Raw genomic sequence first — 12832 nt, forward strand, 5'->3', positions numbered from 1 at the left:
GACCAGCGGCCAAGGACCTGGATGGTTTGATCCAAGATGCCCAGTCTGGCTGCTGTGGATGCTGCGCCGATGCGGAAGGAATGGCTCGAATAGTGTTCTGAAGATATGCCTGAAATGTGGAGGACTCTGTGTAAATGCTTCTGGAACCAGAATCGAGTGGCCATTTTTCCTGTCTCAGTGAGAAAGAGCGGGTGTTGAGGTGATGCCTTGGTGGCATACCTAGAGCTGATGTATTTGGCCAGTGGCTCGTATGGGCTGAGATAGGAGTCGAGGCGGAAAATGTAGATAGGGAAAGAAATTCCCAGCTGATCTGTTTTACTCCTTCGGAGCGTGAATATGAGAGAGTCGGAAGTGTGGATGGTTATGTCAGATAGACTGGGATCACGAGAAGGATTATAGGCAGATGAAGTCGGGGCAAATTCGGAGCACCTCAGGAAGCCGAAAAAAGCCAGCAGGAACATGGATTCTAGGGTCAAGTCGACCATGGGGGATATGTAGCCTGAACGTAGAGAACGGATGCAGAGGCTGAGAAGGTCAGAAGTGAGTGGCAAGCGTCTGACCGGGAGAGCAGGTTCCTGTTTGCGCAAGCCTTTGATTAACATGGTGACGTGGGAATGGGAGGTAGGAGGACAATGGAGGCCAGTGACTAGTTTGAAGAAGAAGTTGATTCCTGCTAAGTAGGCCTGGATGGTGGAGGACCGGATTTTTTGGACAGAATGAGCATGGGTGATAAAATTGCAGATAGACATGATGTCCAGAGAGGGAAATGACAGCTGGTAGGTGGCGTGGTATGCCTTGAAACAATTCCAGCCAGTTAGGTAGGCTGAGAGAGTGCTTGGGGCGAGGCTGTTGAGGATAGCTTCTTGTGAAGCGTTAGAGAGGTTTCCCAGCTGTGGAGCTAGTTGAATGTTGTGGCTGAAAACGGTGGGATTGGTATGGGATGAAAATCCGATTCTGGGGCCAAGTGTCTGAATTTCTGGAATGAGAAACGAGACAATGAATCAGCGATGCTGTTGTGGTGACCAGGAATGTGGGCTGCCCGGAGGAGGAACTGGTGTTGAGCCGAGATTAACGTGAGTCTGCGCAGGAACTGCATGATGGCTGGAGAACGGGATCGACCTTTGTTTAGGATCTCTACGACCGCGATGTTATCGGAGTGGATGAGTATGGACTTCCTAGACCATTCATGCCCCCAAAGAATGGCAGCTATGACAATGGGGTATAGCTCGTGAAGCGCGGATGAAGGAGAGCGGGACTTGGAGTCGAGAGATTTGAACTCTGAGGGCCAAGCAGATGCGAACCATCTCCCTCCATAGTAGCCACCGAAACCTATGGAGGGAGCTGCGTCCGTGTAAAGTTGGATGTCCTCGGGCTGGGTGATGAAGTCGTCGTAGAAGAAGGAAATGCCATTCCAAGAAGACAGGAAATGTTGCCACATACGTATTTCCATTTTGCAGGCATCGTCCAGATCGACTCTATCGTGGAGAGAGGGGACGGCTGCAGCTTTAGTCAGAAGGTTGGACAGGAAGGATTTTGCTTGTGGAATTATGCGAATGGCATAATTGAGATGGCCAAGGAGGGCTAGTAGCTGGCGTTTGGTGCATCTGTCTGCCAGGAGATAGTTCGACAGGAGCAGAGTGATGCGCTGTATTTTCTCTGAGGGCAGAGATGCCTGGAAGGAAATTGAGTCCAGGGTGATGCCTAATAACTCGATGGATGTGCTCGGCCCTGAGGTTTTCTCCTCAGAAAGAGGGACACCAAGTTCTGAGAAAACTTTTGTGAGAGTAGTGAGCCCGAGGTGAGGAGGTGAGGCTGGTGGAGTGACGACAAGGAAATCGTCGAGAAGATGGAGTATGTAAGGGAGTCTGTGGTTGTTAGTCAGGATCCAGCATAGGGGTTCTGAAAGAGAGTCGAAGATCCTAGGACTACTTCTGCAGCCGAAGGTAAGGCGCACAGAAAAATAATATGCACCTTTCCAGCAAACACCGAAAAAACGCCAGAAGTCTGGATGGATTGGCAAGACTTTGAATGCGCTGGTGATGTCTGCTTTAGAAAGCCAAGCTCCGCGTCCTGCCAAACGGATGAGGGTGATGGCATGGTCGATGGTTGCATATTGCATAGAGAAATCGGGACTAGGAATGACACTGTTGATGCTCAGAATGTGTGAGCCATGCGGGGAAGACAGGTCTATTATCAATCTCTTTTTTCCAGAGTATTTCCGAGTGGCGACGCCTATTGGGCTGATGCGGAATACCGGAAAAAGAGGATTGTCGAATGGGCCTATCATGAATCCTTCCTTGACTTCCTTGGCCAATAGGGTGTCGACAGTGTGAGGTTCCGCAAGAGCGGACTGAAGGTTGTGAGAGACGTGGGAAGTATCGGGAAGTACTTCTATACCTGGATGGAAACCATGTGTGAAGCCATTGATGAGAAAGTGAACGAACTGTCTATCTGGATGGTTTAGTAGAGCAGTGGCAAGGACATGTACCTTAATGGGTGTGCCGAGATGCCGTGCTAGTCAGTCTGCAGGTGTGGTTGGATTGTGGGGGCAGGTACTCCTGGCGTGAGCGCCTCCGCAGAAGGAGCAGACGTGCAGGAGGCGGCAGTTGGAAAGAGTGCAGCCCAGGTGGTTGAAGTTGTTGCACACCATCCTGCCTCCCTGGTAGAGGATTGGCCTTCCCCGTTTGTCGACTCCCTTCGGCACAGGGACATTGACTGAAGGACGTATGTCCGCGGGCCTGGGGATGATGGGAGGTGGGGGTGCGGCTTGTGATAGGTGGTTGAAGACTGGGGCGTTGCGCGAGGAAGAGGGACATGAGCGAGGTGGTGGAGCACTGACTGTGCATGCTGTGGCTGGGTGGGAAGGGGCTCCGCATAACTCGCAGGAGAGGGACGTGCGGGCTGCGAAGATGCAGCAGTAAAGCTCGGAGTCGAGGGCGCCCCAGTATGTTCCCTGATTAAATTGCTGTATCCGGCCAGCTGCCTGGTTAGCAAAGTGGACGTGGTAGCTGTAAAAACCGGTCCCTCCGAAACGTAAGGCCATGTCGAGCACGATAGATAGATAATCATCTAGCTCGGATCTCCGTGCGGGAAAGGCTGAGCAGATAATGTCGCGGTAAAGTGAAAGTGCAAGGGCGAATTCTGCAGGAGTTAAATCCTTTGACCTTGAAGGTAATGGGTGGCGGAGCTGCACTGAACCGAAGTTAGTCTGCATTTCCCTGGGCTGGCTAGTGTCAACAATGGAAGGCTGAAGGAGCTGGGCTAAATCTACGTAGTTACCGGAGAGTATCTGCTGACGTAATGCAGGAGAGACGGGAGAAGGGCGACAAACTGACGAAGCTGGCTGGGTGGGTGGAGCTGCTGTGGCTAGAGTGTAATTATTGGCACAGGGATAAAAAACATTTGGGTGTTGGGGAAGGGAGGGGGTGGGGATGGAGAAGGGGAGGGGGGGGGGGGAAGGACAGACCAGTTGGAAATGAAGGAGGAGGCTGAGAATAAGCGACTTGATTAGCCTGTGGCGGGGCCCCTTGAGTTGCTGGAAGGGGCTCTCGTGCTGCCGTGTTGGCTGTGAAAGAAAAGGGGGGAGCGGAAGCCATGTTGCTGTGAGCGGCTGAAGGAAGGGTAGAGGAAGGGATGATGGGATGAAAGGATGTATGTGCACAGGGATTTTGTGAAGCCTGCGAAGACAGGGATGAAAAGAAAGCTGAGATCAGCTGAGAGAAGTCTGAAACGGAGGGAGCAGGCACAGGGGGACATACGACCTGCCCCCCACCAGGGGGGGGCTGATGATGCAGGCGGAGGCTGTGGCGGCGGAGGCTCTGTGACGTCATGCCTGACGACGCGGGCGGTGGTTGGATCTGGCGAGGAAGCTGGAAGCGCGGGAGGTACGGTGTTTGTTGTTGCTGTATTGATGGAGGCTGAATATAGTTTAAACAGTGTAGCTTTATTGTCGCCGCGGTGGAAGGGAATGCCTTTCCCTCTCAGGAAACGTTGGAGGCGGGCGACGGTCCACTCTCTGATGTCGGGCTCTGTTTGTGGAGGAGGAGACTGCCGAGTGGAAGATGAGGGCGCACCGCGAGTGCGTCGTGGTGGATCGCCGAGGACTGTAGGCCTACGTGAGGGGGGCTGCTGCCGATGAGAAGAGGGTTGGAGCCGACTCCTGCGACCATGCCTGCTACGTCCATGGTTTTCGGCCCTCGCTGAAGGAGGAGAGGAGGCCTGAGATCTGCTGGGAGTCGGAGAGATCTCGTTGGTGGAGCTTGAGTGGAGAAGCCGACGGGGCCGTGGTACGTTAACCACTGAGCGCAGGCGACTCCGCTGGGGCGCTTGGCTGTGGTCTGGTTGCTGTGGCATGTCTGGTGGAGGATAACCGGCTCCGAACAAGTCATCATCGTCCTCTGAATCGGGTGGATTGAGCCGCAGTTCGGGATCCATGGTGAGTTGACTGTTTGAAATCGATTTAGTAATGCTGTTGAGCGTTTAGGAGCGATGCACGGTCTGTCTGTTGTCGAGAGATCTGAGACAAACGAGGCAGGATGGGTTGACCAGGTATAAGTAGACTAGGCAGGTGATTAGAGGTGTGGTTGAGGTGTGGCCCTGCTCCCGAACCTAAGTTAACTAATTAACTTCATCTCTTGAAACGGTTAGCCAATCAGAACAGGGGGGTCATTAATATTAATGAGCCTTAAAGGCACAGCAAAAGAAACAGCCTGTTCTTGGTAAGGCTCAGAGAGATGCTGGAAAATCAACGTGTAAAAATGGATTGAGAGTGTTTTTGGTACATGACACCACACACACAGCTTTGAATGGACCTCAAGACATAAACACTGGAAAGTGGAGAATATGGGACCCTTAAAGAAAGATTTGGAATTTTCCAGCACTTGTTTTATTCAAATTCAAATACACAGCCATGAACATGAAGGATCTAGAGAAGATCATCCATGCTCTGACATCATGTCATTTAGATTACTGCACTTCTCTCTATTCCTATCTCAGCCATAATTCACTGTCACATCTCCAGCTTGTTCAGAATAGAGCAGCTAGGATTTTAACTAGTGTTAAGCAGAGATCATATATCCCCATTTGTACCATCTCTCTACTGGTTACCACTAAGATACAGAATTAATATTAAGATTTCACTGATCACATTTAAAGCATGGCTAGTTTTGTCCATGAGTTTCACTGCAGAGCTCTTAGTTCCCTGTGAGCCGGAGAGCAAGCTGAGATCTTCAGGTCCTTCTGACTTTCCCTCAGTCTAGACTCAAGACTGAAGGTGAAAACACTTTTCCCATCAGGGCCTCTAGACTGTGGAATGCCTTCCTGAGGGATCAGGCTCATCTGTTAAAACACTTTAAATCTGCTTTATATATCTTACTATTCTTCTTTATGGCTTTTTGTAAAGCATAACATAGCATATACCATTTGGTGGATGTATTTATCCAAATCACCTTACAGTACCATGTGTGAATATATTTTTATCATTGGTGACTCCAGTGGGAATCAAACCAGCATCCCTGGCTTTGTTAATGCTTCACTCAGCTCAGTGAGCTACAGCACCATGCAAAGTACACTGTAACCTCTGATTTTAGATAAATAAAGTTTATCATTATTATTAGTCGTAATCTGAAAGAAAAAACACAGACAACACTGACATTAAAATATAAGAGAATAAGATTTTCTTATCTGTTCATGTCCATTAAGGCTGAGTGTCTGTCAGCTGTCAGAGAGAAGCTGTGAAGCTCTGGCCTCAGTTCTCAGCTCCCAGTCCTCTAGTCTGCAGGAGCTGGACCTGAGTAACAACGACCTGCAGGATTCAGGAGTGAAGCTGCTCTCTGCTGGACTGGAGAGTCCACACTGTAGACTGGAAACTCTCAGGTAAGATCAGGTTAAAATGCTTTTGTGTAACAATTTGTTGCAACTGTTAAATGCATGCTTTTTTTATGTTTTTGTGTTCTGTTTTCTTTTTTATTATTTGTGGGTTTTTTTTTTTACATTTTCTGCATTGATCAAACATTCAATCATTTCGTATGGTTTAAACCCTGTATTATAAAAATGTATTGTGTTGTATTTCTCTTCTTTTCTACTCCTGTACTGTTCCTTTTAATTCTATTAAAATTCTATTAGAATTCAGTTTATCTTTCACCATAAGCGCCGCCATACTGCTGTGACATCAGGTGTGTTTATGTCAGCGAACAGAGCTCCCACTCGGAAAGTCTTGCTCGAATTTCCTTCTGGGAGCTCTGACTTCAACGACTGTTCTGTTGCACTTTTCCAAGTCGGAAGTTTTGTTTTCCCAGAGTTCCAAGTACAATGGAATGTAGCATACCTGTAACAAAGGAAGAAATAGCTCGCTCTACTCCAAACTCTTCTTGTTGTCTTTAGGGTGCAGACTCTTGTGCATACAGATTCAAAAAAAGGAGGGATGTCCGCACAACCAGCTGGTAAACAAGCTGGTCAGCCAATGCTCTATCAAGTGTAATCTTAATTTCATTATGAAATCTGATGGTGGCGTCACCATTCAACTGGGTATAGAAATTACTGCTTTCTCTTCCCCACCTACATTCACCAATAAGCATGCCAATAATCTGAGAGACACACTGGTAGAAAATGACACTTATATACCACCTCAGCACTTCTTATCTTCTCCTCCCTCTGGTAACTTTCCTTGCTGTAATGCCATGATAAAGGGGGATTTCTTTCTACACCCACATACTGGCAGAACAATAAAAGTAAGAGGCAGATTTTCATGTAACACCAAGTATGTTGTATACATACTGAAATGTCCATGTGGCTTCTACTACGTTGGTAAAACCAGAAGGAAGTTGAAAATCAGAATATCTGAACACAAAAGCAATATCAGAAATCATGACGAAAAATCTCCGGTGGCTAGACATTTTAATGCCACTGGCCATGAAGTATGCAGACTGAGATTCCAAGGTGTGGAGGTGGTAAAACCTTTAAGGAGAGGGGGTGACAGAGATCGCTTTCTGCAGCAAAGAGAGGCCTTTTGGATCCACTCTCCACAGACAGTGTCCAAGGGCTCTCAATGAAGAATTACTGCTAAACTGTTTTTTGAGTGAGCATTATATTATATTATATTGTTAGTGTTTATCTTAATTCATCACACGGTTGCTAATTTATGGATATTGGGAATTGTCTATAAATATGGGTCACTTCCCCATGGGGGTGGAAACGCTGATGAAGGCTAAGTGCTGAAACGCGTTTGTTTCTCAGCTTGCTGCTGTGCGTATAATAAATTTTTGTAATTCATTTGGTTGTGCGGACATCCCTCCTTTTTTTGATTCTGGAGCATACCTGTCCCAGGGGAAGCCTGCAGTACTGGCCTTGGTACTGAACCCCTTGTCTGCTTTTGGGCTCCTCTCTCTTAGTTCCCCCTAGGATGCCACAGTGGTCATATACATTTTTTGCATTGATCAAGCAAAATCACTTCATATGGTTTAAACCCTGTATGATAAAAATGTATTGTGTTGTATTCCTCTTCTTTTCTACTCTATTCCTTTTAATTCTATTAGAAGGGTGAACAGAGTTAGAGCATCATGTTTGAGCTCTGAAACAAAATGTTCCCTGTCCAAATGAACTTGAATAAGGTACTGAGCCCTTCCTGCTCACTGACAGTGAGTCGCTCTGGAAAGATAAAATATAATGGGAAATATTTTTATTAATTTTGTCAGGTTGAATCAAACCAAGCTCACAGAGAAATGCTGCCAGGAGTTGTCGTCAGTTCTCAGCTCCCAGTCCTCTAGTCTGAGAGAGCTGGACCTGAGTAACAACGACCTGCAGGATTCAGGAGTGAAGCTGCTCTCTGCTGGACTGGAGAGTCCACACTGTAGACTGGAGACTCTCAGGTAAGATCCATTTACAGTTTTTTCAATTGAATTGACACATTTCTCCAAACTAAGGTCTGTGCTCTCAAACAGTCTCTCAAGTCAGGATTCTTCAGTCTGTTCAACAAATTTAAATCCTGCTTTACATGCAGCAGGGTGTCCGCGGGTCATTAAAAAAAACAATTTTGCAAAAATTAAGGCCTTAAATGCCATTAAAAAGTCTTAAATTAGATTCCTAGAGGTCTTACATATTTTCATTATCATTTTAGCAATACTGAATAATATTTTACTGGCTTGTTACACAAAATAACCATAATATATCAGCGGGGGTTTGCAAGTGTTGTTGATCAACGCCAGTCACTCCACTGTTACCTCAATGTTACCTAAACAAGCAGTCCAGTCCCATACTCTGTTTTGGTGGAGATGATCCACGCCCCTCTTGAGTTCGGGACTCCTTTCAGTTTCATTTGTGCAACCACGGCAGAACGAACTGCAGTAAGCTTAAAAATCCTGACAGCCCGCAGTAAGAAAGCTGCTCCAAAACCAGAGTGAATATTGCTGCAGAGGTGGAGGAGCTTGGACCCTGAAAACAAGAACGATGTGGAGTTGGCCTTGTGTTTATTGGACAGGTAAACAACTTCTGATGTAGCTAAAGTTAGCCACGCGCCACATGGCAAACTTTAGCTCCAGTGTTTCCCCTGTATTTCTTTCTGACAGCACGGGGGGGTTGACGCTTTTCCACGACCACATGTCGCTAATTGTCATTTCTACCATAAAGATGAGTCTCGGCAGAAATACATTTGATGAAAACAAAAAATTCTGTAACAGTTTACTATGGGTTATGTTTCCTCTTCACTTGACATGCTGAACTTTAACACTACTTGCCTAGGTGCCGTTAAAACACCAGTTCATACTTTGTCAGTTTCAGACCACCGTAGCTCAGTGGGACGGGAGGGGTGAGAGAGGGTGGAGCTGGGCTGTGTGACTGGTGGAGGAGAACCTCCTTGGTACACGTCTGCCGATGTTGTTGTAGTTCCTGTGGCTGCCGTTAGATATTACTAAAGGGCCCATGTTACTAGTCCCTTAACCTAATTACTTGTTTGAATTTTAAAAAACATCTGTATGTTAATTGTGATCTATTATAGCCATACCGTAGGAACCGTGGAACCTTATAATTCTGACAGACTGATTCAGGCCGGAAGAAAATTGATGCATCATTACTGGATGCTTGGGAACTTTACAGTGAAATGAGTGTGATAAATGAGTGGGAAAGTCAGCGGAGACAGGCAGACGCACAGGAGATGGCTAGCAAATCCAGAAATGTGAAAATGGAAATTTTCACAACAATAGCTGGAAGAGAAACATTTCCAGGCGTGGTTGTGCGCCGTTGACATAAATGACCGAGAAGCCTACTGTGCAGTCTGTAAGAAATCATTTAAGCTGCAGTATGGTCATCAATGCTAGTGATTTGTTCCCACTCCATTCTTTTTCATGGCTACAGTGGCCCTCCCACTGGTAAAACACTAAAGTGATGGACGTCTTCTCACCCATCAACACTGTGCTTGGTTTTGCTTTCACATCCTGCTTTTGTGTAATCTTAATTGGTGTGACCAGTTACGGCTTGGAGTGGCATTAAAATGTCTTAAAAGTGGTATTAAAAAGGTCTTAAAAAGCATTAAATTCAATTTGCTGATGTCTGCAGAGACCCTGATGCAGGTTAATGTCAGTAAATAAACAGCTGACCTGAGGAGGATTTTCTCTGCTCACATGATTTTTAAACCAATTGTGATGCCAACATTTAGCACTGTTTTGTAGCCTCTGAATTACTTTCCATGAAGCAAGCAAGCAGCAAGCAAGTTTATTTATATAGCACATTTTCCTACATTGAATGCAATTCAAAGTGCTTTACAAAAGAAAGGAAAAAAGATAGCATAAGATAAGAAGGCATAAAAGAATTCATTCATTATGACAAACATTAAAAGTGCATAAAAAGGGTACACAGGCAATTTAAAGTGGTTTACATTTAAATAGAAATACAATACACCGTTAAAATAAACAATTTAAAGTCATAAAAATAATCAATAGGAATCATTAGGAATCCCTCTTTCAATTTAAAGTGCGTAACATTAAAAGTAATAAAAGATATAAAATGGAAGAAAATAAAATACCAAAATAGCAGGAGACTTAGCTATAGGCAACACAGAACATGTAAGTGTTTAGCCTAGATTTGAAAATGGTCAGATTAGGGGCATGTCTAAGATTATCTGGGAGTTTATTCCAGTTTTGTGTAGCGTGATAAGAAAGTGCTGCCTCCCCATGTTTTGTTCTGCCTCTGGGGACGGTCAACAAACTCTGCTGGAGATGAATGCATGGATCAGCTTGAAGATATTTCACTATTTCCTCTCCTTGCAGCATCAGTTGCTGAAACCTAAAATAGCAGAAAGGACTTCTAAGATTCTGTCACAAACTGAGACAAACTCTCAAACTGAACCAACTGAAGCCACAGAGCCGATCATGGATGGATTACTGAACGGGCTAACCGGGCACAGGCCCAGGGGCCCAAGAGCTCAGGGGCCCCTGAGCCAGAGCCTGATACATGATGATGCTGTCACTAACTTTACATTTACTGCCCTGCAGTCAAAGGGCTTAGTCATTTATATCAACACCAAAGCCCCAAACTTCCCCCTATAATAACCTAAACATGAGTTTTGAAGGTGTCAGCATGGCTCTGTCACAGTGAGTGTTCCCCTCAGTTTATCTATAGTGCTTTAGCAGTAAAGCGCTGCATTATTGTCCAAAGGCCTTGTAATGTAAAGTCATGGTTTACGAAGACCCCAAAATGTTGTTTTCCACTCCTGATCTGTCAGTAGGGCCCACTGACTCATATACCATGCAGCTGCTGTGTGGCCAGACAGTAGATTTTGGGGCATTGCAGGCAATCAGAGGCATTTTGCACTTTAAAATATGTTTTTTAGGCCTAGAATAATATGTTTTTGCACCTTGTAATTCCTTTGTAATTGTTTATTTAGTTTTCTCTCCCATAAGTGCAATAGCAAAAAAAGATAATAGGCATAGCAATATTATATACACAGTGAGAGCATACAATAGTTTTTTATGTTCATCTCACTTTTGTATTTAAAAAACAGTTTTGAATATTAATTTGAATCGGTCTTTAATAGCCGAGTATCCTACATATGTTATCATCATCTTTCAAAAAAGATAAGCTTATAGGCTTCCACTTTCATGTCCATCCTCACTAGATTAACGGGTGTGTTAGGTAAGACTATTTCATGATTTGTTTAGCCTTCAGAGGTCTACCTGTTGTTGCTATTTAATTTGCAACATGACTTGCATTCAGAGTTGAGATTCAGGTGATATTGTGCGATTGGCTCTGCGTATACTTTAAAACGGATCCCCTTTATTTAAACACTGAGGAAAAAACTAGTAAGAGCAGCTCCTGACCACAGCCAGGCCTGCTGTTCAGAAGTGAAACAACGATTGTGTCTCATAAGGAGAAGCTTCTCTAACCTGTTGTCAGACAGTCTGTTCCTTCTGGAGCTGAGCAGCAAACTTCCTGAACTGAACAGCCGCTCCACAGGCGCTAGATGGGGTCGGGGTTTTGTACTTCATGTAAATGTTTTGGATGTTTGAGAACTGGTTGAGGGTCTCAATCCCAGATCCTCCTGACCTCAAATAATCCATCACTTCTTCTTCTGCTGAGTAGCTGTTTTTCCTCCAGCGTCCTGCTCTGAAATCCAGATCTGTTGTTTAGTCGGAGTGTGTTTGTCGTTGGCAGTGGAGGCTCCTTGTCGGGTTGTTTTTCCCTGAGTTTCACGTTGCTGTGTTGTTGTATCAGATGCTTTGATAAACTGGATGTTGTGTTTTTCACTGTGGAAAGCGTTTTGCTGCCACACAAAGTTTACAACGGACGATAATGTTCTTTGCATCCTTGACTGAGATAAATTCAAAGTAACGGGAAAACTTCCAGCTGCTGAAAGTCTGCGTCTCTCCCTCACCCTCCAGCTTTTGTTTTGCTTCTTTAGATAGTAGCAACGTAAACCTGCTGCATGTCCTGAAGATATGAAGAAAAAAACAAACAGGGATTTTGACAAAAAAAAAAAAAAAATCTTTAAAAATTTCAAAGGAGAGAACAGAAAAGGTTGACGGGGGTTCAGGTTTAAATAACGCAGTAACGGAGCGTTACTGGGATTAGAAACTGTAATGTAATTAAATTGTAATCCCTTACACTACTCGTTACTGAAAAAAGTAACGAGTAGTGTAAGGGATTACAATTTAATCCCTGTACATTACTGTAACGCGTCACTGAGTAGCCTAACACGTTACCGCCCAACACTGGTGCCCAGGGGCCCTTTGTCTCATAATCCGCCTATGGAGCCGATCACTGGGTCAACTGTTTGCATTTGAGACAGTTACACTTTTTGCCAGAATTTGACTGCATTGTCACAACTATTTTCACAGCTGTATACTAACAAACATCTACCTATGTACCTTGTTTTGTGTATGTACCTTGTTTTGTGTGTGTGTGTGTGTGTGTGTGTGTGTGTGTGTGTGTGTGTGTGTGCAGGCTGTCAGGCTGTCTGCTCACAGAGGAAGGCTGTGCTTCTCTGGCCTCAGCTCTGAGCTCCAACCCCTCCCATCTGAGAGAGCTGGACCTGAGCTACAATCATCCAGGAGCCTCAGGAGTGAAGCTGCTCTCTGCTGGACTGGAGGATCCACACTGGAGACTGGACTCTCTCAGGTCTGGAGAGGCAACGTCTGCTAGGAGGCTGAGAGTCACACACATTTTCTCTGTCACACTGAGAAGATGAGAAACACTGAAAGCTCAGCTTTCTTGATGTATCAAGCTCACTTAAACTGTTGATTCCTGACTCTAAAAAAGGCCCTTCACTCCACATTCTTTGTTTTACCGTTTACTTAATCAAACAAAGGGATGAGGAGAAAAGGCACAGTAAAGGACATGTTCAAAG

At 45.3% G+C, this 12832-nt stretch overlaps 2 protein-coding genes across 7 annotated transcripts in view; both read left to right on the forward strand.

Moving 5' to 3' along the window:
- The window catches only part of LOC139911138 (NLR family CARD domain-containing protein 3-like), a 50162-nt gene that overhangs the window by 34449 nt on the left and 2881 nt on the right, over nt 1–12832 (forward strand). The window contains exons 10-12 of one of the 6 annotated variants that reach the window (XM_078291006.1): nt 5701–5874; nt 7692–7865; nt 12430–12603. The exons of 3 other annotated variants lie outside the window; for them this stretch is intronic. In XM_078291006.1, coding sequence (XP_078147132.1) covers nt 5701–5874; nt 7692–7865; nt 12430–12603 — 522 coding nt within the window. The remainder of the gene's footprint in view (nt 1–5700; nt 5875–7691; nt 7866–12429; nt 12604–12832) is intronic. 2 more of the 6 variants (XM_078291009.1, XM_078291012.1) reach the window with 2 other exon arrangements.
- Nucleotides 1–12832, forward strand: part of LOC139929922 (uncharacterized) — a 451831-nt gene that overhangs the window by 8938 nt on the left and 430061 nt on the right. The window lies entirely within an intron of this gene.

The sequence above is a fragment of the Centroberyx gerrardi genome, chromosome 21 (genome assembly GCF_048128805.1).
Source record: "Centroberyx gerrardi isolate f3 chromosome 21, fCenGer3.hap1.cur.20231027, whole genome shotgun sequence".
NCBI classification, from domain to species: Eukaryota; Metazoa; Chordata; class Actinopteri; order Beryciformes; family Berycidae; genus Centroberyx; species Centroberyx gerrardi.